This window comes from Carcharhinus amblyrhynchos, chromosome 10, assembly GCF_965287045.1.
Source record: "Carcharhinus amblyrhynchos chromosome 10, sCarAmb.v2.hapA, whole genome shotgun sequence".
NCBI classification, from domain to species: domain Eukaryota; kingdom Metazoa; phylum Chordata; class Chondrichthyes; order Carcharhiniformes; family Carcharhinidae; genus Carcharhinus; species Carcharhinus amblyrhynchos.
This window is the reverse complement of record NC_137333.1, coordinates 52,446,681-52,471,048: the sequence shown is the minus strand read 5'-3', so window position 1 is coordinate 52,471,048 and position 24,368 is coordinate 52,446,681. Positions and strand designations below refer to the sequence as shown.

General features: G+C 41.1%; 1 protein-coding gene across 2 annotated transcripts in view; it reads left to right on the top strand.

Moving 5' to 3' along the window:
* The window catches only part of LOC145349373 (coiled-coil domain-containing protein 81-like), an 86,187-nt gene that overhangs the window by 4,994 nt on the left and 56,825 nt on the right, over nt 1-24,368 (top strand). For both annotated transcript variants that reach the window (XM_080197891.1, XM_080197892.1), the window contains exons 6-7: nt 8,889-9,043; nt 16,819-16,936. In XM_080197891.1, coding sequence (XP_080054017.1) covers nt 8,889-9,043; nt 16,819-16,936 — 273 coding nt within the window. The remainder of the gene's footprint in view (nt 1-8,888; nt 9,044-16,818; nt 16,937-24,368) is intronic.

Below are 24,368 nucleotides of genomic sequence, written 5' to 3'. Positions count from 1 at the left end.
TCTGTGTTTGCCAGTTGACCTTTCTTCTGGGTGGTGGTAGATAAGGAAACATTCATTTTATGGTTAAATAGATTCCAGCTTGGTACACCTAATGGAAGATCAACCTTGATGGAAAGACTTGATAATCTGACGTGTCGTGCAGATTAGTAATATTCTAGGGTGCTATTGATGGGTTTTGTTATTTGTTAATGGAATCTGGGCTTTTTTGGCCGGGCCAGCATTTATTGCCCATCCGTATTTGCTAGGTGGCTAGTTGGGCCATTTCAAATTTTTTTTAACAGTCAATCACATTGCTGTGGGTCTGGAGTGACATGTAAGCCAGACCAAGAAGTATGGCAGACTTTCTTCCCTAAAGGACATTAGTGAACCAATTGAGTTTTTGTGACAATCAGCAATGGTTTCTTGGTCATCATTAGGCTTTTAATTCCAGATTTTTAAATTGAAATTTCATCAGCTGCTGTGATGGAATTCACACTTGAGTCCCCAGTGCATTACTCGATGTGTTATAAATTTAAGTGGTTGCATAACTGCTCTAAAAGCTGGTCACATGATTTGGTGATGTAATGGGGTGTTTCACAGGTTCCTGTTTTAGTTTCATTTTCTATCTGTATAGGCAATAGCTTCTATAATAAATCTGTTGTTGTTATTTTGAATTTGTGTGTACGAAAACCACATCTTTTCTTTTTGTTTAAAACCCACAACGCCATAGTTAGGACATTATACTAGATCCCTGGATTATAAGTCTAGCGACAATATCACTGTACCACCAGCTCTCTACCTGGCTTATCAACAGGATTCTTATCACCTACAGCTGAGATTGTTTCCTCTTAGCTCCAGACTATACTGTAAGGCAGCACCCTCAATATAGATGTTCTTGAGCTGGATAAGTAATGAGAAACTGCAGTTCTAAAGGAAGAAGGTAATTTTGGCTTTGGTAGTGTAAAAGAGTGATATTGATTTAGCCATCCATTTTTCTCAATTTTCTTTTCTACTGACAACATTAGTAGTATAACACAATCATCCAAAGTCAAAACTGCCTCCATAAGCTCTCAACAATCAAGTATTTGACAGAGTTTCTTAAGCCTTTAACCCTGATTTTTGTCTCTATCTTGTTGATCCAGATTACCAGCTGAAACTACCTGATCTTCAAGTAATGTTGAGCATTTATTTAATGCCCTAAAAATTTAGTTGAACATTTTGGGGGTGATTTTCCTCAACAGGTGGGAAAATGGGAGATTTTTCCATCCATTTTTGGGCAGACTTACTCAGGTGAATTTCTACCACTCTTTGCTTCAGAGTTGGCTGGGTGATTCATGCTGGTAAGGGAGATTGCAGGGCCCAGTCCCGCCCAAGAGGCTAGCATCAGCGCACTGAACAGGCCACTATGCATGCACTGGTCTCCCAGTGCCTGGGTTTGGAGACCAGCTTCAGTCCCTGCTGGTGGGAACCTCCCCACAGAGGCAGAAATTTTAGTAAGCCTGCACAATTGAGTCCTGGGCTTACTAAAGAGATATGTTAATCATCCTTGTGCCATTTACTCCCTCAATGCTACGCCGCATTGTCTTCTGAGGCATGTACTCAAATCCTGTAGTCGTGGGCTGGGGTTGGGGAACTTTCTAAGTAAATGTGTTGCGAATTTTGGCTCTAATTTGCCCTTTGCTTTTGAATTCTGGTGGCCCATATTTTTCCGACAACTGAAATCTGCCACATTGTCTTTACGTTGTCGTAAGTCTTGTTAAAATCCATGTAGCCAACATCAAACATGCTACCCCATCACCCTTATTTGTTACCTCATCAAAAAATTCAAAGCTGGTTAGTCAGGCATGACCAAAAGAGAAAATGCTGGAAAATCTCAGTAGTCTGGCAGCATCTGTAAGGAGAGGAAAGAGCTGATGTTTTGAGTCCAGTTGACCCTTTGTCAAAGATTTGACAAAACATTTTCTCTTTTGATTTCAGATTCCAGCATCTGCAGTAATTTGCTTTTAGTCAGGCATGACCTTCCCTTAATATACCCATGCTAACTGTCATTGGCTAATTTGTGCTTTTCTGAATCACAATTTATTTGTTCACTACCAAGGCTACACCGACTTGTCAGAGAGTGATCATTGTATGGTGGAGTTTCTGTTGCAGATGGAGGAGGAGAAAGTGGGTTCCCGGACACGCGTCCTTTGTTTGAATAGAGGGGAGTATGGTAGGATGAGAGAAGAATTGGCGAATGTGGACTGGGGGAGCGCGTTGGAAGGTAGGTCTGCTGAGGAGCAGTGGAGGATCTTTAAGGAGATCTTTCTTGGTGCTCAGCAGAAATTTATTCCGATGGTTAAAAAGGACAGTAGGAAGAGAGGTAATAAGCCGTGGATAACGAAGGAGGTGAAGGAAAGTGTTAAATTAAAAGCGGAGGAATTTAGAGTAGCTAAGAGCAGTGGGCGAGAAGAGGATTGGGAAAGGTTTAAATGTCAACAAAGATTGACAAAGAAGTTGATAAAGGAGGGTAGGAGAAGCTATGAGGCTGGGCTAGCACTTAATATAAAAAAGGATAGCAAGAGTTTTTATAAATATATAAAAAGGAAGAGGCTGGCTAGGGTGAACGTTGGTCCTTTAGAGAATGAGAAAGGGGAGCTAGTGGTAGGGGATGGGGATATGGCTAAGGTCTTGAATAACTTTTTTGTTTCTGTCTTCACGGAAGAGGACGTGAATAATTTGCCAGGTGTTAGCGATGGAAAGGTGGTAGGAATGGAGGGTCTTAATGACATTACTGTTACTAGAGAGGTGGTGCTCGACAGACTGGAGGGGCTGATTGTGGCCAAGTCCCCAGGACCGGATGGAATGCATCCGAGGGTTCTGAAAGAAATGGCGGAGGTTATAGTGGATGCCTTGGTGGTTATTTTTCAGACGTCGCTGGATTCCGGGGAAGTGCCGGATGATTGGAAAACGGCTAATGTCACGCCGTTGTTTAAGAAGGGTGCCAGGCAAAAGGCGGGGAATTATAGGCCGGTTAGTTTAACGTCTGTGGTAGGTAAAATGTTAGAATCCGTCATTAAGGAGGAAATTGCGAGGCATCTTGAAGGGAATTGCTTGATAGGGCGGACGCAACACGGTTTCATTAAAGGGAAGTCGTGTCTGACAAATTTACTGGAGTTCTATGAGGATGTGTCTAGGGCAGTGGATAGAGGAGAGCCGGTGGATGTGGTCTTTCTGGATTTTCAGAAGGCGTTTGACAAGGTACCTCACAAGAGGTTATTGCAGAAGGTCAGGGGACATGGAGTTGGGGGTAGGGTGTTAGCGTGGATAGAGGATTGGTTGTCAAATAGGAGGCAGAGAGTGGGGGTCAATGGGTGCTATTCGGATTGGCGGTTGGTGATTAGTGGGGTGCCCCAGGGGTCGGTGCTGGGGCCTCAGCTATTTACCATTTATATAGATGATCTGGAGGAGGGAACCGAGTGCAGGGTGTCGAAATTTGCTGATGACACCAAGATTAGGGGAAAGGCAAATTGTGCGGAGGGTGTGGAGAGTCTGCAGAAGGATCTAGATAGGCTGGGCGAATGGGCCAGGAAATGGCAAATGGAATTTAATGTTGGCAAGTGTGAGGTGGTCCACTTTGGTAGGAAGAATGGTAGGAAGGACTATTACTTACGTGGCGAAAAACTGCAGCAGGCGACGGTGCAGAGGGACCTCGGGGTCCTTGTGCATGAGTCGCAAAAACCCAGCTTGCAGGTGCAGCAGGTGGTCAGGAAGGCGAATGGGATGCTGGCCTTCATAGCGAGGGGGATTGAATATAAAAGTAGGGAGGTCTTGCTGCAGCTGTATAGGGCATTGGTGAGGCCGCAGCTGGAGTACTGTGTGCAGTTTTGGGCGTCGCACCTGCGCAAGGATATTTTGGCCCTGGAGGGAGTGCAGAGGAGGTTTACTAGGCTGATACCGGAGTTGAGGGGGTTGAGCTATGAGGAGAGGCTGAATAAACTAGGCTTGTACTCGCTAGAGTTTAGAAGAATGAGGGGAGATCTCATTGAGACATATAAGATGATGAATGGGATGGATAGGATAGAGGTGGAGAGACTCTTCCCGCTCAAAAAAGACAGTAGGACTAGGGGGCACAGTCTCAAGATAAAGGGGAGGCGGTTTAGAACGGAGTTGAGGAGGAACTTCTTCACTCAAAGGGTGGTGAATCTCTGGAATTCTCTGCCCGTTGAAGTGGTGGAGGCTGCCTCGCTAAATATTTTTAAGAAGCGGGTTGATGGGTTTTTGATAAGAGAGGGGATTAAGGGTTATGGGGAGAGGGCGGGAAAGTGGAACTGAGCCACAACAGATCAGCCATGATCTTATTGAATGGCGGGGCAGGCTCGAGGGGCTAGATGGCCTACTCCTGCTCCTATTTCTTATGTTCTCATGTTCTTATCTACTTGGTTTATCCTTTCCTCTTTTTTCAAAAACTTAAAATGTTAGTAGTCCTTCAGTCTTCTGGCACCATTACAGTAGCCAAAGTGTATTGGAAAATGATGGTCAGAACTTCTGCTATTTTCTTTCTTGCTTCTCTAAGCAGCTGAGGATGTATTTCACCCAGGCCTGGCAATTTATCGACTTTCAAAGATACTAATAGTTCCTCCTTTTTCATCCCATTCGCTAACCTTTCTGGAAACCAGGAACATTGAATAGCCATTCCTACTTTTCTTTAAGCTATGTTTTAATAGTAGCTGTGAGATCATATTCCAAATATTTCTGTGCCCTCAGCTCATCTGTCTCAACACTGGACTCCTTGCATTATCATTAATCACTGAACAACTCATTTGGTATTGATCTTCCAGTCTTGTTTTCTCTGACTTGCTTCCGGACAAGCTCATTTTCTATTTTTGTTTATTCTAGCCTTGACTCCCTTCTGAAACTACTCTAGCCATTAGAGGTCCAACTCGCCCAGAAATGATGTAAATGCCCTACAAATCTAAAACTCTCCATCCTGCACACATTCATCTGAATTACTGTTCTGTTTCTGTACTTGTTATCACTTGTGGCACCTAGAATAATCCAAAGATTACTACTTTTAAAGTCCTACTCATTAATTTCTTTCTAAGCTCATTAAAATAAGTTTACATAGTCTTATCTTTTATTCAACTACAATATTGGTACAAATATCGAACACAGTCCCAGCTCTTCATCCTCCCTCCTCAAAATGCCCTGCGGCTACTCAATTAAATCTTGATGCCAGCACCCAGGGAGACAACATACAATTCTGGTGTCATGTCGGTTTCAAGAGAGTAAGAAGTCTGACAACACCATTTAAGTCCAACCGATTTATTTGACGAAGAGCCTGATGAAGAGGTAAACCTCGAAAGCTTGTGAGTTCACTATCAAATAAATTGGTTGGACTTAAACCTGGTGTTGTCAGACTTCTTACTGTGTTTACCCCAGTCCAACGCCAGCATCTCCACATCATGGTTTCAAGAGAAGCAGCTACCTATCCCTTAACTACTAAATTCCCTATCATTATTCCTTTCCTGATCTTCTTACGTGCTGTGTTTTTGTGTTTATTCTCCAGAGAAACTATCATTTTCACCAATATTCAGAGTGCAAAATACACTCAGGACTTCTGCACTACCTGCCTGGTCTTCATTGTCTGTTTGGCAGTCACCCATTCTATCTGTTTTTCCACACTCATAAGCTGTTGGATTACTACCTCTTGAAACATACTATCAGTTTCAATTCCAGTCTCATAAGTGCACTAAAGTGACTCCAGCTCCGCTACAGCTCTGAGAACAAGAAGTCAAGCTCCTCCAACAGATAACTCTTTCAGCCCATGTGCTTGTCTAGGACATGAGAAATGTTGTGGAGTTCCCACATAGAATAGAATGTGGACTGAAGTGCCCTGCCATGTCTTAGTTTATTTGACTACTGTGTAAAATTATCAAAAATAAACATAAGACATGTTCTTATCATATATATGTTTAATCAACCAAGAAGTATTTCATTTCACTAGTAAAAATGTGGAGAACTGAAATAAAAAGTACAATTCTAAAAAGGTTGCAGGAGCAGTGGGACCTTGATGTAAATGTGCATAAAGTATTGAAGGTGGCAAGACAGATTGAATGGATGATTAATAAAGCATTAATAGGAGTGTAGGGCAGATTCTATGCAGTCCAGCTGGGTGCATGCCTCATCTAGAAGTGCATGCAATCGCATGCAAAGATGTTGGGGCACGCATCTCAACATCATCGCCCATTCGTGCAAACTTTGGTCAGCGGGTGATCTGTGCCTGCACCCACTGGAGCCATTTGAGAGGGTTAATTCTTCAACTGACTGGAAAATTACATTGCCTGTGTGATTTGTAGGTCAACCCACTGGCAATGTGGGTAAGTGGCCAATTTGTTTTTGTTGTTTTCTCATCCAAGGACGGATATAAGGGGGCTAGAGCAAACACAGGCTGAGTTGTTCTGAGTTTTTGGGACTTCAGTGAGGGTTTGGTTTGGAATGTTTTGAGCATCTTCCGTGCATTCTTTGGAGGATTCAGTATCTAGCCTTGCACTTTCAGGACATTGCTGTCCTCCGACATTGGAGATTTGTTTCCCTCTTGTACCTTCTGTGTACAGGTCAGCCCAATTTGCATCCTCTGCAGATAGGTATAGTGTACTCAGCAAGGAGCACCTCCTCTGAGGAGGACAGGGACAAAGAGTAAGGAGTCTAGGCCTCATCTCAGAGCAGAAGCCAGGCTCAAGGTGCTCACGGCCAGCAGGAGGGACAAGGGGAACATTCCCATAGAAGATGCCACGGGCCAGAGGCTTTGCTGCATCTGCATAGTTCCCTGCATTGAGGGTGCCATTGATTTCACCCATGTGGTCACCAATGTGCTAGCCACCCAGCCGGACATTTTTGTCAACAGGGAGCGGTTTCACTCCCATGAATGTTCAGAGAGTTCATGAACGCAGGACCCAGATTCCACAAATCTGTGCAAAGATACCTTGGCAGCTCCCTGATGCCTACATACTATGCCAGTCAGTGCCTAGGCTGTTCATGGCTCCAGCTTGCCTCAATATATGGTTAATTGGTGACAAAGTTAATTGGTTACCTGAACCGTTGAAAAGGTGGCTAATGACTCCTCTCTGGCACACAAGGTCAGAGGCAAAGGAGACATATAATTGCTGCCTTAACTCCACAAGGGTGCTGTTCGAGAAGACAATGGCCTGTTAAAGATGATGCTCCGATGGCTGGATCACTTCTGGGATTCCAGCAATATCCACCAGAGTGAGTGTCACTCATTGTCATTGTTTGCTGTGTTCTTCATAATTTTGCTTTCTCCTGGGGCTGGGGGAACTGCTGGACCAGGAGGGCACTGAGGCAGGTGCCTTTGGGGTACCATGAAAGGAGGTCCAAAGGTGATAGCAAGCTTGTCTGCCATTGTGAAATGTGTCTTGACCTTCGTTTGCTCCAATAAAGGATGGGCACTCATCTGAGAGACTGGGTGCTGCACCCTGCTCCAGCAGTGACCACCTGAGGTCAATGCCTGTGTGATGAGTTGCAGGTCCAAGTGCAACCCCATGAACCCTTCATTCCATTCCTGGAGTTGCCTCTATATGAGCATCACCACTCCCAATGGATGAGTTGTGCACTTGGAGCTCAGGGTCAGCGCAGTGCTCATGTTCTACCATGAAAAAGACCATAGCACATAGACCCCCATGGACATCTAACAGATATCCCTGCACACCCCACTTGACAGCTAGCAATTGTTGCCTGATTGATGATTCCAGAGATTCATCATCTGCTTCAGACTCAGCATGGTTCTGCCGCCAGAACCCCTCTGACTGCTGGTGCACCGAGCACCCCCTGACTTTACCATCTGCTCAAGCGAGCATGAAACCCCTGCCCAGACCTTCTTGGTGATGTGGGTGGCATTCCAGCCGTCAGCATGAGGATGTCCCTTCCTGCTGTCATCATCATCACAGGGGGACTCAGGAGAAAGGGGGGGGGGGAGGTGGGGAGGCGGCCTTTCTGCCACTATTGGACCTGGTGCCTGATGTGTGCCTGCCCTGCTGACCCGATCCAGAAGCAATTCACGTTATGCTAAATATGGAACACTGGTTTGGCCTCAACTGCAATATTGCATCTAATTCTGGGTGCCACACTTTAGGAAGTGTGATAACCTCCATGTAATTTATCTCCCTGTGGAGCTCACTGAATATGAGTCTGTTGGTAACAGGCAATGTCCTGACCAGGTGGAACCCATTACCTGAGCCCTTCGTTTAGTGATTTAAACAAGTTACTTGGTCTAGTATAAGTTTTAGAGGTAGTTTAAATTAAATGTTTAACTGTAAACTTAGCCCCACCACATACTGTGATGCGACTTTGCAATTCTTTTTTTCCCCAATTGTGCATTTCTCTTCTCTGCTGTTCTGTCATGCATCGCTCCAAATTTTTGAAACCGTTCCCCCATGGCATTGAATCCATTTTTAGTAACGCTCTGGCTGTTTTCATAAAGGTAGGAATAGAACAAGGGCACTTCCTTTCTTTCACAATACTTGCCTCCAAGCTAATTGCAGCTCTCAGCTGAGCTGGCGAAATGGGAACTGACAATCTAATGAGCCTTCCCATTTGCTCTATGTTCAAATTCATGTGTCTTGTGAGGGGCCGGCTGGGGATCTTCTCTTCAGAAGACTGACTAAATGATTCTGAAATAAGTAAGAACCCAACACAATTAGGATCCTCTGTTTTCTAATTCCACTGGATCTCCACTAGAGTTGAATAGGATCTGATAGAACCATTGAGGAAATTGAAAACCTTTGTATTAATTTTGTTAAACTGGAATATTGACAATAAAATATAGTCAGGCTTTGATATTATTTTTGGTTTATATGTTTTCCTAGACACATATGTATCTATCTCTAGGCATAACTGTTACCTTCTTATAGGATTTCGCCAGGTGATCTCAATGAAAGAAAACCAGTGCTGCAGACAGTTAAAGAAGAAAATGTCAAAGAAAATGATGAGAATCTTTCTCAACTTCAACAAAATGAATTGAATAGAGAATGTGAACAAACTGAGAAAATGAAGGAAAGAGAGAAAGGTAGAGAAACAATAATGAGTGAAATTACCCTTGGTAATGTTAGTCACTGGAATAATAAGAAACTATAAGGCAGTGTGATTCGCATTCACATTGGATTTTTGTTTGCTTTATGTTAACAAGTGTGTCTGTTTCAAGAGAAGAAACTCGAAGACAAGTGCCTTCAAAATAATACTCGTGTTCTGTTGGAGATTACATTGTACTGTATAAAAATAATGCTAAAAACACTTTGATTCACTTAACTCATACCTAGACAATTTATGTACAGCTGATGTCTTGTGTTATTACTCAAATTTATGAGGCTATTATGCCAAGTAGCGTTATCAGAGACTATAATATTCAGAATTAGAGTGCCTCTGGGAAATGGAAGCAATGGTTCAGCAACATAGATTTACACAGTACAGGTGACCAGACCTGGGGCCTGGTCTTTGTCTCTTTAACTCTGCTTTCTATGTGAAAAGACAAAAGTAGTTTTATTAGTTAGCTTTGCTGCTTGGTACATTTTAATGATCATTTTAATTAATTGCTCATTTTTAAAATAATCAATTTATTGCCTTGACATTTGTTTTTGCTCAGCAAGTTGTTTATGTTTCCTTCATACCTCAACTTTTTAAAAAAAAGCTTAATGTTGTGCCAACAGCCAAACCAGATCTCAGGCAGCTGCTGCTGGGTTTCTTGCTGGAAGAGAATGAGAGTTTTGTAAAAGTCTGATTGCTTTTTAGAGGGCTTGCCAAAGGGTTTTTTTTTACTCCAGAGAAGCAAGAAGTGTGTTGGAAATGTTCAGCACATCTGGCAGTGTTTCTATGGAGAGAAACAGAGGTCAGTCACTCTTTGTCAGAACAAGTGCATATCGTGGACCTGAAACATTGGGGGCAGTTGCTCAAGTCTGACAAAGCTGCATTCCTAAAGTGTATCACACTGATACTTGCACTTTCAATGGGCTTTATAATGGAGATGTATGCCGGAATTCTATCACCCACTCCTGCCATGGATTCAGAGCTTGCAAGAGGCGGACAACAGAAATGTCTGTTGACCGTGGACTGGAATTTCTGGTCTTGCTCGAATAGCCATACAATCCTGCAGAGAGAGTACCAAAGCAAAGAGGTTTTGCTAAACCTATATAAAACATTCACTTGGCAGTACAGAATTTGAGTATTGCTGAGAAAAAGAGACATGTCAAACTTTCATCTTGCACTCATCAGGGCACTTTGCAAGAATACCAGGGGAAGACAATAAGGGAATAAGTGGAAGACAACATGCTACTGTATGAGAAGAGAGTGTGAATTCATTAACAAGTGAACTCTGATTTGAAAAGTTAGTGCCAGGGAGACATAAGCACGAAATGGCTTCTTGCGTGCAAGATGAAAATCTTTGGTCTGTCACTTTTTTTCAGCAAAGCAGTGCAACCCCACTTGTGTCTATTGGTGCAGAATGTGAAGGCTTTATGGAGAGTTTGGAAGTAATTTACTAAAACAACTCCAGAGACAAGGGATCCCAGAGAAGCTGCTGTTCTTTATAGTATCAAGAAGTCTGAGGGGATTTGATAGAGGTGTCTAAAATTATGAAGGGCTAGATAGAATAAATACACCTGTTTTCGGCAGCTGACAATCAATAATCAGATAGCCCAGAGTTAATTTCATTTAAATTGATTTGCAAGGGGCGACATGAGGAAAAGCATTTACACAAAGAGTGGTTAGAGTTGGAATGCAATCTCTCACAGACATTGTGGTGGCTATAGATTCAAATTAATGTTCAAAAGGAAATTGGATAAACAGGAAAAATATAATATAGGGAATGAAAGTTTGGGGGAAGGTGGTGGTTGTTGAATTGACTAGATTTCTCTTCAAAAGAGCTGGTGTAGATTCAATGGGTTGAATTCCTTTTGCGACATTGTGATGTAGTATTGTACTCGCTAAGTTCCTTGACAGGCTGAGGCAGTTGAGGGATAGGGTGGGGGCAGAAAGTGGATAGTGGAAATACAGGTGGTGGGGAAGAATGGATAGTGGAAATACAGGGTCCAGAAACAGGAGCAACATTAGAGCCAGTGGTTTCTCCCTGGACTTGGCTGAAGCCCATTACCTTCACACTCTTAAAAAAGACATAAGAGCATAACATAAGAACTAGGAGCAGGAGCAGGCCACTTGGCCCCTTGAGCTTGCTCCGCCATTCAATAGGATCATAGCTGATCTTTTTGTGGACTCAGCTCTACTTACCTTTTTGAACAGTAAAGGAATTAAGGGTTATGGTGAGCGGGCGGATAAGTGGAGCTGAGCCCATGAAAAGATCAGCCATGATCTTACTGAGTGGCGGAGCAGGCTTGGGGCCAGATGGTCTACTCCTGCTCCTAGTTCTTATGTACCTGCCTGCTCTTCATAATCCTTAATTGCTTTACTGTTCAAAATTCTATCTTTTCCTTACAAACATCTAAGAGATAGCCTCAACTGCTTCACTGGGCAGAGAATTGCACTGATTCACAACCATTTGGTGAAGAAATTCCCTCTCAACTTAGTCCTAAATCTGCTTCCCCTTATTTTGAGGCTATGCTCCCGACTTCTGGTTTCACTGCAGTGGAAACAACCTCCCTGCTTCTATCTTATCTATTCCCTTCATAATTTCATATGTTTCTATAAACCCCCCCCATTCTTCTAAATTCCAATGACAATAAGAACATAAGAACTAGGAGCAGGAGTAGGCCATTTGGCCCCTTGAACCTGTTCCGCCATTCAATAAGATCATGGCTGATCTTTTTATGGACTCAGCTCCACTTACCCACCTGCTCACCATAACCCTTAATGCCTTTAAAATTTATCTATCCTTGCCTTAAAAACATTTAATGAGGTCACCTCAACTGCTTCACTGGGCAGGGAATTCCACGGATTCACAACTCTTTGTCTGAAGAAGTTCCTCCTCAACTCAGTTCTAAATTTGCTTTCCCTTATTTTGAGGCTATGCCCCCTAGTTCTAGTTTCACCCGCCAGTGGAAACAACTTCCCTGCTTCTAGCTTGTCTATTCCCTTCATAATCTTATATGTTTCTATAAGATCTCCCCTCATTCTTCTGAATTCCTGTGAGAATAGCCACAGTCTTCTCAGTCTCTCCTCATGAGCCAACCCTCTTAACTCCAGAATCAATCTAGTGAATCTCCTCTGCACCCCCTTCAATGCAGTATATTCTTTCTCAAGTGAGGAACAAAACTGTACACAGTACTCCAGGTGTGGCCTCACCAGCACTTTATACAGCTGCAACATAATCTCGCTGTTTTTATACTCCATCCCTCTAGCAATGAAGGACAAAATTCCTTTTGCCTTCTTAATTACCTGTTGCACCTGCAAACCAATTCCTTGAGATTCCTGCAAAAGAATACTCGGGTTCCTCTGCACAGCAGCATGTTGCATTTTTTTAACCAGTTAAATAATAGTCCATTTTGCTGTTATTCCTACCAAAATGGATGACCTCACATTTACCAACGTAGTACTCCATCTGCCAGACTCTCGCCCACTCACTTAGACTATCTATATCCCTTTGCAGACTTTCAGCATCCTCTGCACACTTTGCTCTTCCACCCATCTTGGTGTCATCTGCGAATTTTAACACTACACTTGGTCCCCAACTCCAAATCATCTATGTAAATTGTAAACAATTGCGGCCCCAACATTGATCCCTGAGGCACACCACTAGTCACTGTCAACTAGAAAAACACCCATTTACCCCCACTCTTTGCTTTCTGTTAGTTAACCAATCGTCTGTCCATGCTAATATGCAATCTGTAACACTGTGCACCTTTATCTTATGTAACAGTCTTCGGTGCTGCACCTTGTCAAATGCCTTCTGGAAATCCAAATACACCACATCCACAGATTCCCCATTGTCCACTGCACATGTAATGTTCTCAAAGAATTCCATCAAATTAGTCAAATGTGACGTGCCCTTTATGAACCCATGTTGCGTCTTACCAATGGGACAGTTTATACCCAGATGTCTCACTATTTCTTCCTTGATGATAGATTCAAGCATTTTCCCTATTACAGAAGTTAAGGAAACCAGCCTTTAGTTACCTGCCTTTTGTCTACCTCCTTTTTTAAACAGTGGCATCACATTTGCTGTTTTCCAATCTGTGGGAACCACCCCAGAGTCCAGCGAATTTTGGTAAATTAGCACTAGTGCATTTGCTATTTCTCCTGCCATCTCTTTTAGTACTGTGGGATGCATTCCATCCGGACCAGGAGACTGTCTACCTATCGCCCCATTAACTTACCCAAGGCTACCTCTTTCGAGATAATAGTTTCTAGATTCTCATCTGCTATAGTCTTCCTGTCATCAATTTTTGGCATGTTATTTGTGTCTTCCACTGTGAAAACTGATACAAAATACCTGTTCAATGCCTCAGCCATTTTCTCATTTCCAGTTATTACATCCCTCTTCTTATCCTTTAAAGGGCCAATGTTTACTTTAGCCACTCTTTTTTGTTTTATATATTTGTAGAAACTTTTGATATTTGTTTTTATATTCTGAGCTAGTTTACTCTCATAATCCATCTTACCTTTCTTTATAGCTTTTCTTGTGGCTTTCTGCTAAGCTTTAAAGATTTCCCAATCCTATAGATTCCCACTAATCTTTGCCACTTTGCATTTTGTTTCAATTTGATACCTCCTTTATTTCCTTAGATATCCTTGGCTGATTATCTCTTAGATATCTATAGTCCCAGTCTACTCAATCTGTCCTTATGAGCTGACCCTCTCAACTCTGGAGTCAACCTAATGAATCTCCTCTGTACCCCCTCCAGTATCAGTATATCCTTTTTCAAGTAAGGAGACCAAAATTGTATCTAGTACTCCAGGTGTAGCCTCACCAGCACCTGATTCAGCTGCAACATAATCTCTCTGTTTTTAAACTCCATCCCTCTCGCAATGAAGGACAAAATTCCATTTGCCTTTTTAATTGCCTGGTGCACTCGCAAACCAATTTTTGTGATTCATGCATAAAGACATCCAGGTCCCTCAGCAGCATGCTGCATTTTTTTTACCATTGAAATAATAATCCATTTTGCTGTTATTCCTACCAAAATGGATGACTTCACATTTACCAACATTGTACTCCATCTGCCAGACTCTTGCCCATTCACTTAAACTATCTGTATCCTTTTGCAGATGTTCAGTGTTCTCTGCACACTTTGCTCTATCACTCATCTGAATGTCATCCATGAACTTTGACACACTACACTTTGTCTCCAACTCCAAATCATCAATGTAAATAGTAAACAATTGTGGACCCAACAATGATTCCTAGGCACACCAACAGTCACTGATCACCAACTGGAAAAACACCCATTTATCCCCACTGTTAGTTTTCTGTTAGTTAACCAATCCTCTATCCATGCTAATACAATATCTGTAACACTGTGCAGCTTTATCTTATGCAGCAGCCTTTTGTGTGGCACCTTATCGAATGCTTTCTGGAAATCCAGGTACTCCACATCCACTGGTTCCCCGTTGTCCACTGCGCTTGTACTGTCCTCAAAGAATTCCACTAAATCAGTTGAACATGATTGGCCTTTCATGAACCCAAGCTGCTTCTTCCCAAAAGGAAAATTCCTATCCGGATGTCTCACTATTTCTTCCATAAACAGTTGGTTCATGAAACATCACCACTAAGTTACCTTCAAAGTCACACTTAGCCTGACATGGATGTATATTACTATTCCTTCAAAGTTACTGAGTCAAAGTCCTGGAATTCACTAATTAAGGGGAACCTTCATCACAAGGACAACAGCAGTTCAAATAGAAGGCCCAACACCACCTTTGAAGACAACAATGGAGAGGCAATAATTGACCTGACCAACAATGCCCACACCCAAGAATGAATTCTAAAAGATAATAGCATGGAAAAAAAGTAAGACAGACTGCACAAATGGTGTTGAAATAGCTATAGGCAAAATGGAAAGAGTGCAAGGTGTCTAATAAATATACTCAACCAATGCCAAGCAGAACAAAAGCCAATAAAATGTGGAAATACATAGTCAAAACAACCAAATATAAATCAGAAGAAATTGTGATCAAACTGTACAGGTATCTCACTATTTCTTCCTTAATGTTAGATTCAAGCATTTTCCCCACTACAGAAGTGAGGCTAACCAGCCTATAGTTGCCCATCTATTGTCTACCTTTTTTAACAGCAGCATCACATGTGCTGTCTGGCGAAACCATCCCAGAGTTCAGAATATTTTGGTAAATTACCTCGAGCGCATTTGCTATTTTTCCTGCCATCTCTTAGTACCTTGGGATGCATTCGACTGGGGCCAGGAGACTTGTCTACCTTTAGCCCCATTAGCTTGCCCAATGCTACCTCTTTAGTGATAATGATCATTTCTAAGTCCTCACCTGCCATAGCCTCCTTGTCATCAATTTTTGGCATGTTATTTGTATTCCCACTGTGAAGACTGACACAAAATATTTGTTCATGCTCCATTTTCCAACAAAAATCTTAAGTCTCAATGTTTGACTGTTCATACTTCATCTCTCCACCCTGCCACTGTTCCCATTTGCCCTGCATGGAGAAAATTACTGGAATGACTGTATGGTGGAGCCACCATAATCCACCCCAAAGTTGCCTTTAAGAGCCAGGATGATAATCTGAGATTATTGGGATAATGTCAGCCATTCAAACTCTGATTAAAGTGAAAATCTACCCTCATAATATTGAAGAGGGTAATGTTAAGAATCTCATTGATGTGAGGGTATTGCAAACCCCAGAAGGGTATCTGGCAACACCAGTTCTTAGTTGTGTATATTTTCAGTTTGGTATACTGTGAGAAATGATATGTAAACCAGAGAGGAATAGTCCCTGGAATAGAGAATTGTGATCAATGAATAAAGAATATTTATTAACTTAAGAGGTAAATATAAGCCAAGAAGGACAAAAACACTACAGCAGAACACTTGACTACATTGATGGATATACAGGCAGCATTAATATGAAGTTATCTCTTTGTTCCCAATTGCTTACGTTTCCTGAATTTTGAGATGGACTGGACTGGAGGCACTGATAAAAGTTACTCTTCCCTTCGCTCAGAAGCTGCATTATTCTAAGGAATGTGGTTCTTTTTGCTTAACTATGTCCCATCATGCCGAAGAGTGCTGTGTCTTTAACCAAGATATATGCTTTTTTATACAGAATGTGTTTTCAAAAGTACATAAGTAAATTCGCTAACAGTGGTTATGGGTGCCCCTATGCAAACAGCATTTTTCAGGCACATTGTAACTTCCCTATACTCTATTCACTCTGTTCTAATCTACCCTGATCTGTTAGTTTTTTTATTCCAAATTATATCTCTCGCTTTCCTTTCTCTTCTACGCTTTCTGGCCTGTTAGGTGGCTCTTTTCCAATTGGAAGCTGGCATTTATTGTTTACAATGCTTGTAGTGGTTGTAATGTATCAGTTAAGCAATCTATATGCTTTAAAAAGTAAAAACACTCCTGGTAGCAAGGACCATCCATAGAAGTGCCCCCGCCTGACTCCTGACTTCAATTGGGCAGCCCCAAGCCATGGTACTAGTTTTGGCTTGCTGCCATGGAACAAATTTTGTTTTTTCTTCAAATCAGGCAGCTGACTCTAGAAATGCCACAAGTGTAGGCAGCACACTTAATTATTGCATTAATAAGATCTGAGGCCCAATCTTGGGCTGGCCTCCCAATTTGTAGTGAAGCTGCATCATTGCCTTTGTGTTTGATACCAGAGGTGCTGGCAAATTTCTAACCCTAACACACCTTTCGTTTTAACAGAAATGCCCCATGTCAAGCAACCTTTGGCTAAACATCCTTTTATACCTGCTAAAACCTCTGCTATATGTCTGACAGAAGATTTTCAAAAGGTTCCTGAACCCAAAGATTTATTAGAAAGGTAATATTGGTCATATCCTGTTAATTCTCTGTTATTTGTGTCATAAACCGCTGTTCGCGTTTATGAATCCTGTATTTAAGTTGCGAAAGGACAAGTTGAACAAACTTTTCAATTTTGACATATTATACAGTAATCGGATTTGCTATTACATTATAGTTCTGCCTTTGTCATTTTTGTCTTTATTTCCTCAGAAATGGGAGAAGTAATTCAGCCCATCTATCTCAATAAAGTAGACTGTGTTATATATTTAAATGGTTGCATGAATGCTTTAAGAGTCGGTCGCATGATTTGATAGTGACCACATTGGGTGTGTTTCACAGGGTCCTGCCTTAGTTTCATTTTCTACTTTGTACAGGCAACAGCTCTTACATAAACCAGTTGTTGTTATTTTGAATCTACGTTTGCAAACCACATTTTTTTTGTTCAAAACCCATTACCTCTAACATAGTTATGACTTTACAAAAATTAAATTTTTAGAATTTGTTTCATCGAGAACATCAATCCTAAGTTTAAAATAACATTTTTGGTCCTTGCACATTAAATATTAGAAAGCTGAGGAAAATTAACAACAAAATTAAAGTGCCAGTAAAAGAAGACCAACAAAGGAAAACAAAAGGAAAAAAATTGAATTCCTTGCCAGAAAACAAAATAGGGTAGACACTTCTAAACTGCAGGATCTGCGTACATGTTGCAGTGTGCAGTAACAAAGTTAGAGATGCGTTATGTAGTTGAAAAAGGGTGGAAGCTCTCTGTGTGATTTTAAAAGAGAGGGGTATTCTGATCAGTGAACAGAGATTCCAGGCAGTATCTGGCAAATTTGAAAAAAAGAGTAACTTTGCCATATGGTTGGGGCAGTCTGGAAAAAAAAATCTGGTTTCCACGGTAAAAGGGGGAGTACTAAAGAGATAGTGAGAAAAAACTGAATAGTCTCGAGTTACTAGGGCCTGCAAGAGAAATGTTGGGTCAATTAGGTGCATGGGTTCTTTCAGTGAATAAAATGAATCCTGGAATTCCTATGCATAGCGTTTTTAGTTCTTTGTACAAGGGGATAAAATTGCAAATGAGTTGTTTGTACGAGCTTTTCTCAATACAATAGGAGGTAGAACTTTTAATTTGCGCCAGAGCTTAGTTCATCTAGCAAAGTCAGGAACGAAAACTTACAATGACTTTAGAAAGATCCTTGAAGATCCTCTCCAAAGCTGCTGATCATCGTGGAACAGTTCAGGTTCCACCAAAGCAATCAGTTGGAAGGCAAAAGCATTGCTCAGTTTGTGGCAACTTTATAAAGGCTAGCACTAGCATTGTAAGTATTCTTTGTGGTCTCCAAAATAAAGCTATCCAAAAAAGATTGCGTGATGAACATGCTTTGACTTTAAAGACAACAGTAGAAATTGCAGTATTGATGGGACTGGCTGCCAAAGAGGCTTCACAGTTTAGTGAAGAAATTAAGATTCACAAGTTGGGAACTGCCCATAAGAATTCAAACAGCAATAAGCATGTCACATGTGCCAAAATAGGCCATTCAGCAAGTGACTGATGGAACAAGGATAGTCAATGCAAGAATTGTGGCAAAATGTGTCATATTGCAAAAGATAGTTGTGCCAGATCAGCTTCCCCCAAGTAGAATATTTAGAAGAAGAATCTGGGTACCTTAAAGAAGAAGAACAAGTTGCATTCTACAAAAAGAATTTACAACATGGAAGAAGAGAATTACAACATTGCTAAAGTAAATGTCCAGGAATATGATGAAGAGCTGCAACTGAATGTCTTATCTATACAGGGTGAATCACATAGATTCTGGGTTTCGAAGATAAGATAGGATGGAGGTTGATACTGGTGCTATAGCTATAGGATGGGACCTGTTTTGTGGCGACAAGTGGTGGCATGCTGCTCGTTGGTCATGGGATCTTATGTCTCGCTATTGTCAACAGGTTTCCTTTTGAACACATCCCTCACCACTGGGAAACACACAGTGGGGGTGTGCTGAGAGTGAAACCGTAAGACTTCCAACGGCATGATCAGCAGCAAGATTTTGGTGTTAATTCCTGAGACTGCATACCCACAAAAGTTGAAGTATCTTCCTTTATAAAGGCTAGCACTAACATTGTAAGTGCTAGCCTATATAAAGTCTATGGATATAGATAGGACAGGAGAGTGGGCCCAAATGTGGCAGATGGAATTTAACATGGATAAGTGTGAGGTCTTGCATTTTCGTCAGAAAAATGGGAGAGACTTCAGGATGCTCCGTTGCAGAGAGATCTGGGTATCCTCATTCATGGGTCACAGAAAACTAGCAGGCAGGTACAGCAAATAATAAGCAAATACAATGTTGGCATTTATAGCTAAAGGAAAAGAAGTATTGTTGCAACTATACAAGGCATTGGTGAAACTGGAGTATTATACACAATTTTGGTCCCCTTATTTGAGGAAAGATGTAGTGGCATTGGATTGATTTAGAGATGAGGCGTTTGTTATATGAAGAGAGATTGAACAAGTTAGGCCTATACTCTCTGGAATTTAGAAGAATGAGGGGAGATGAAATGGAGGTATATAAGAAATTGAACGGTATGGATAAAGTAGACATGGAGCAGATGCTTCCTCTTATGGGGCAGAGGTCATTCTCTTAGGATAAGGAGTAACAAATTTAAAACAGAATTGAGGAGAAGCTGCTTCTCCCAAAGGGTTGTGAATCTGTGGAATTTGCTATGCCAAAGTGGGATAGATGCTGGGGACAGTGAGTAAGTTTAAGGAGAAGTTAGATAGATTTCTAATTGATAATGAGTTGAAGGGTTATGGGGAGAAGGCAGGAAAATGGGGATAAGGAGCATATTAGCCATAATCAAATGGAGGAACAGACTCAATGGGCCGAATGGCCTAATTCTGCTCCTTTATCTTATGAACTTGTGAACTTTAAAACCAGCTGATGTGATTTTAAGGATGTATAAGGAAGATGTTGCTGTTAAAGGATTACATCATGGCCAACATCAAGTTAAGTGGACAAACAGCAGAGTTGCCTCTAAGTGGTCCTTGTTAAATTTGGGAGATAATGGATGGAGAAGTTAAAGATTAGGTGGAGCACTGTCAATAGACTGGGCGATTCCAAATCACACCCACAGCTTCTTCTCAATAAACACAAGTGTCTTTGAAGAAACACTTGGCTCAATGAAGAGAGTTCAAGTAAAACTTAAGATAAAGTCAACTATAAAGTTTCAAAGCATGAGCAGTGCCATATGCAATTCGTCCCAAGGCCAAAGAAGAATTAGTACAACTTGTTAACATTGGTGTGTTAAAGTTGGTTACAATGAGTGACTGGGCTACCCCACATCATACCTGTTATGAAACCAGATGGTTCAGTTCATATTTGTGGTAAAAGAACCATAAATTCAATGTTGTGTGCTGATCCATATCCTCTTCCTTTAATTGAAGATTTGTTTGGGTTATCAGCTGGGCAGAAATTCAGCAACGTTGATCTTTCACAAGAATATTTAAGGATGAATGCAGCTGCTGAACCTCAACCATCGCTTACCATCGTTACTCATAAAGGCCTTTTTCATCATTAAACTTGCCTTTTGGAATAACATCTGCACCAGCCCTAATCCAAAGATCGATGGATCAGATTTTAAGTGGCCTCTGGTGTACAATGTTACTTGGATGATATTCTAATTACAGAGTCCAGTGAACAGGAGTACTGGAATAATTTAGAAGCAACATTGGAATGCCTTTAGGCACATGGTCAACATATCAAGTAAAAATGTGTGACTTTTTGAGACATTAGTCCAGTATTTGGGTCACGTTATTAATAGTAAACACTTACGTAAAGCACCAAATAAGATGGGAAGCTATTTTAGAAGCATCACATCCAACGAGTACTGTGTACAGTTTTGGTCGCCGCACTTACGCAAGGATATTTTGGCCTTGGAGGGAGTGCAGAGGAGGTTTACTAGGCTGATGCCGGAGTTGAGGGGGTTGAGCTATGAGGAGAGGGTGAATAAACTAGGCTTGTACTCGTTAGAGTTTAGAAGAATGAGGGGAGATCTCATTGAGACATATAAGATGATGAATGGGATGGATAGGATAGAGGTGGAGAGACTCTTCCCGCTCAGAAAGGACAGTAGGACCAGGGGGCACAGCCTCAAGATAAAGGGGGGGCGGTTTAGAATGGAGTTGAGGAGGAACTTTTTCACTCAAAGGGTGGTGAATCTCTGGAATTCTCTGCCCATTGAAGTGGTGGAGGCTACCTCGCTAAATATTTTTAAGACGCGGGTTGATGGGTTTTTGATAAGCGAGGGGATTAAGGGTTATGGGGAGAGGGCGGGAATGTGGAACTGAGCCACGACAGATCAGCCATGATCTTATTGAATGGCGGGGCAGGCTCGAAGGGCTAGATGGCCTACTCCTGCTCCTATTTCTTATGTTTCTTATGAATATGACACAGTTGAGGTGCTTTCTAGGATTAGCAAATTATTAGCACAAATCTGATCCAAAATTATGTAAGCCATTGCATAACTTACTGTGTATGAAAATCATGGGGCTGAACAACAGAATGCGAGAAAGCATAGAAAGATGTCAAAGATTTTTTATAGAAGTCTGAAGTATTGGTTCATTTTAATCCAAATCTATCATTACTACTTGCCTGCGACACTTCACCTTTTGGAGTAGGGGCAGTTGTTTTGCATAATATGTGTTCACATACGCTGACAAGTGATGAATCTAACAATGCTCAGTTTAAGGAAAACGAGCATTAAGTATAATTTTTGATATGCAAGGATTTGATCATTATTTATATGGTCATCCTTTCACATTATTGATTGATCATTGACCCTTAACTACTATTTTTGGGCCATGTAAAGACATACCTTTGTTAACTGCTAGTTGATTGCAAAAATGGTCACTGATTTTATCTGCACACATCTACAATATAAAGTATCATCAAAAATAAAGCATTATCATCCTTACCTTTACGTAGTGAGCAGATGCTATCAACTAGTTTTGCTAACATTCTTCATTTTTTGCCGGTAGATCATTTGCCTGTGACAGCTTCTCCAGTTCAGAGACATTCCAGAAATGATCCTGTGATGGGGAAGGTGATGAATGTGGTGTTGATGGGAACAATAGCTAGTCTGCATTGTATGCATTCTGAATTGAAAGCATATGTGTTAAGAAAGCTTGAGTTGATTGTCCAAGGTGGGTGTCCATTATAGGGAATCTGAATGATCATTATGCCTAGACTGGAAGAGATCTTGGACAACTACATGAGGAACATCCTCAGATAGTCCGGATGGAGGAATTAGAACATAGTTATTTTTGGTGGCTGGGTCAAGATGCCTAGATTGAATAAAAAGTGGGATAGGGTCAACCCTGTACACGAAAAAGAAACACAATGAGGGCAAAACAATATCTATTTCAACAAGGAGATTGAGTATTAAAGTAATTATGCCATAAGTGAGAAATGGTTACCAGCTATAGTTTTAACAAAAACAGATCCAGTTTCTTATATGGTTCAAATTGAAAATGAACTAGTTTGGCGAAGCCACACTGACTAATCATCTCCAGAAATACCAAGCTGTAATCCTTGGTGTTGTGGATATTATTATGGAAGGCTTAGTTGAATCTGAGTTGTCGGATGATTGTCTCTCTCCTACTATACCATGTGAGAATGATGTAGAATTAGTTTCAAGAAGAGTGGTGTCTACTGAAGTTTCAAATCATACTTCTAGAAGTGAGGACAGCCAAATTCCAGAATGGCACAAACACTTAAAGGGGAATAGATGTCCTTCTGATCCAGTTCCTTATTTACTGTGTATAATGATTAATGATGCATAGTACCAGGTCTAAAGTATTACTAACCTTATGTATAACATTGTAAATTTGTTGTCATGACCACAGAAGTAAAGTGGGAGGGATGTTATATATATAAGTGGTTGCATGATTTCTTTAAGAGCATGATTTGATGGCAGTGTCATTCGGGTATTTCACAGACTCCTGCCTTACTTTCATTTTCTACTCACTATAGGCAACAGCTTCTACAAAAATCTGTTGTTTTTCTTTTGAACCTGTGTGTGCAAACCACATGTTTTTCTTTTTCTTTAATACCCACAACCCTAACGTAGTTTGGACATTGCAGATAGCTAAATGATTGACAAGATTCTGCTTTACTCAGTATTGTATGATATAATTTAATTTTCCTGAAATTTAAATTACATCTTGCCTTCCTCTTCATTCCAAAACTTGTATATTACAATTAATCGTTGTCCAAAGATATTGATCAAATAATATGATCCTTTATAAGGACAAGATATTTTACTGTAGAAAATAGAATTTAAGGCTAGATATAGTCCCTGTACATTCTTTAAAGAAGTGAGTTACAAATCAAGTTATACAATGGTTTTGTTTATTTGATGAGTGAATAAAAACATTTGGAGATATTGTGAAATCTTTATGAACTTGAAGATAGCATTCTAAAATGCCTGGATTTTGAATTTCCATGAGGCCTGAAGCTGACGCCTGTGCAAAATGGGCTGGTGAGGACTAGTGGGAGTGGAAAATTGATAGGACCTGATCCGTCCAGTCTCTGTCTTAAAATACTTGCCAACAATGTGCACATCTGCTAACTGTGACAGCTCCAGCCAGGTCAGGCCCGGACAGGCATATCTTCTATTTGTTGTATCTGCAGTCATTACAGAGATTGCCGGTTTTTATTTTCAAAGTCTTTAAATTGTTTTAAATCTGTAGTGTCTTCTGCACATACTTCTTACATGTGGGAGAGATACTGCACTCGTTAAGAAAGTGGGAATGAGGCAGTGTGGAAGTTCTGCCGATACTGAAGTAGACTGTGTCCAGATGCAGTAAGACCAAGACCACATTTAGGCTTGGGCTAGTAAGCTACAAGTAACATACGTGTCCCACAAGTGTCAGTTAATTACCATATTCAACAAACTGGCATCAGAGCATTTCTCCTTGACATTCAATAGCATTACCTTTCCTGAATCCCCCACTATTAACATGAACTAGAACTGGAATGGACTAGTCACGTACATACTATTTTTTTTAGAGGCTTGGAATTCCATGGCGAGTAATTCACCTCCTGTCTTCCTAAGGTGTGAGCACGATCTACAAGGCAAAAGTCAGCAATGTAATAGAATATTTTTCACTTGCCTGGGTGCATGCAGCTCCCAAAACACTCTCAAAGCTTGACACTGTGCAGGACAAAGCATTTACTCTATCCACATTGGCACACAGTGGCAGCGATGATGTGGAGATGCTGGCGTTGGATTGGGATAAGCACTGTAAGAAGTCTCACAACACCAGCTTAAAGCTTGTGGCTTGTGCTACCAAATAAACCTGTTGGACTTTAACCTGGTGTTGTGAGACTTCTTACAGTGGCAGCAACATGCATCAAACAAGATGTAGTACAGCAACTTACCAACTCTAC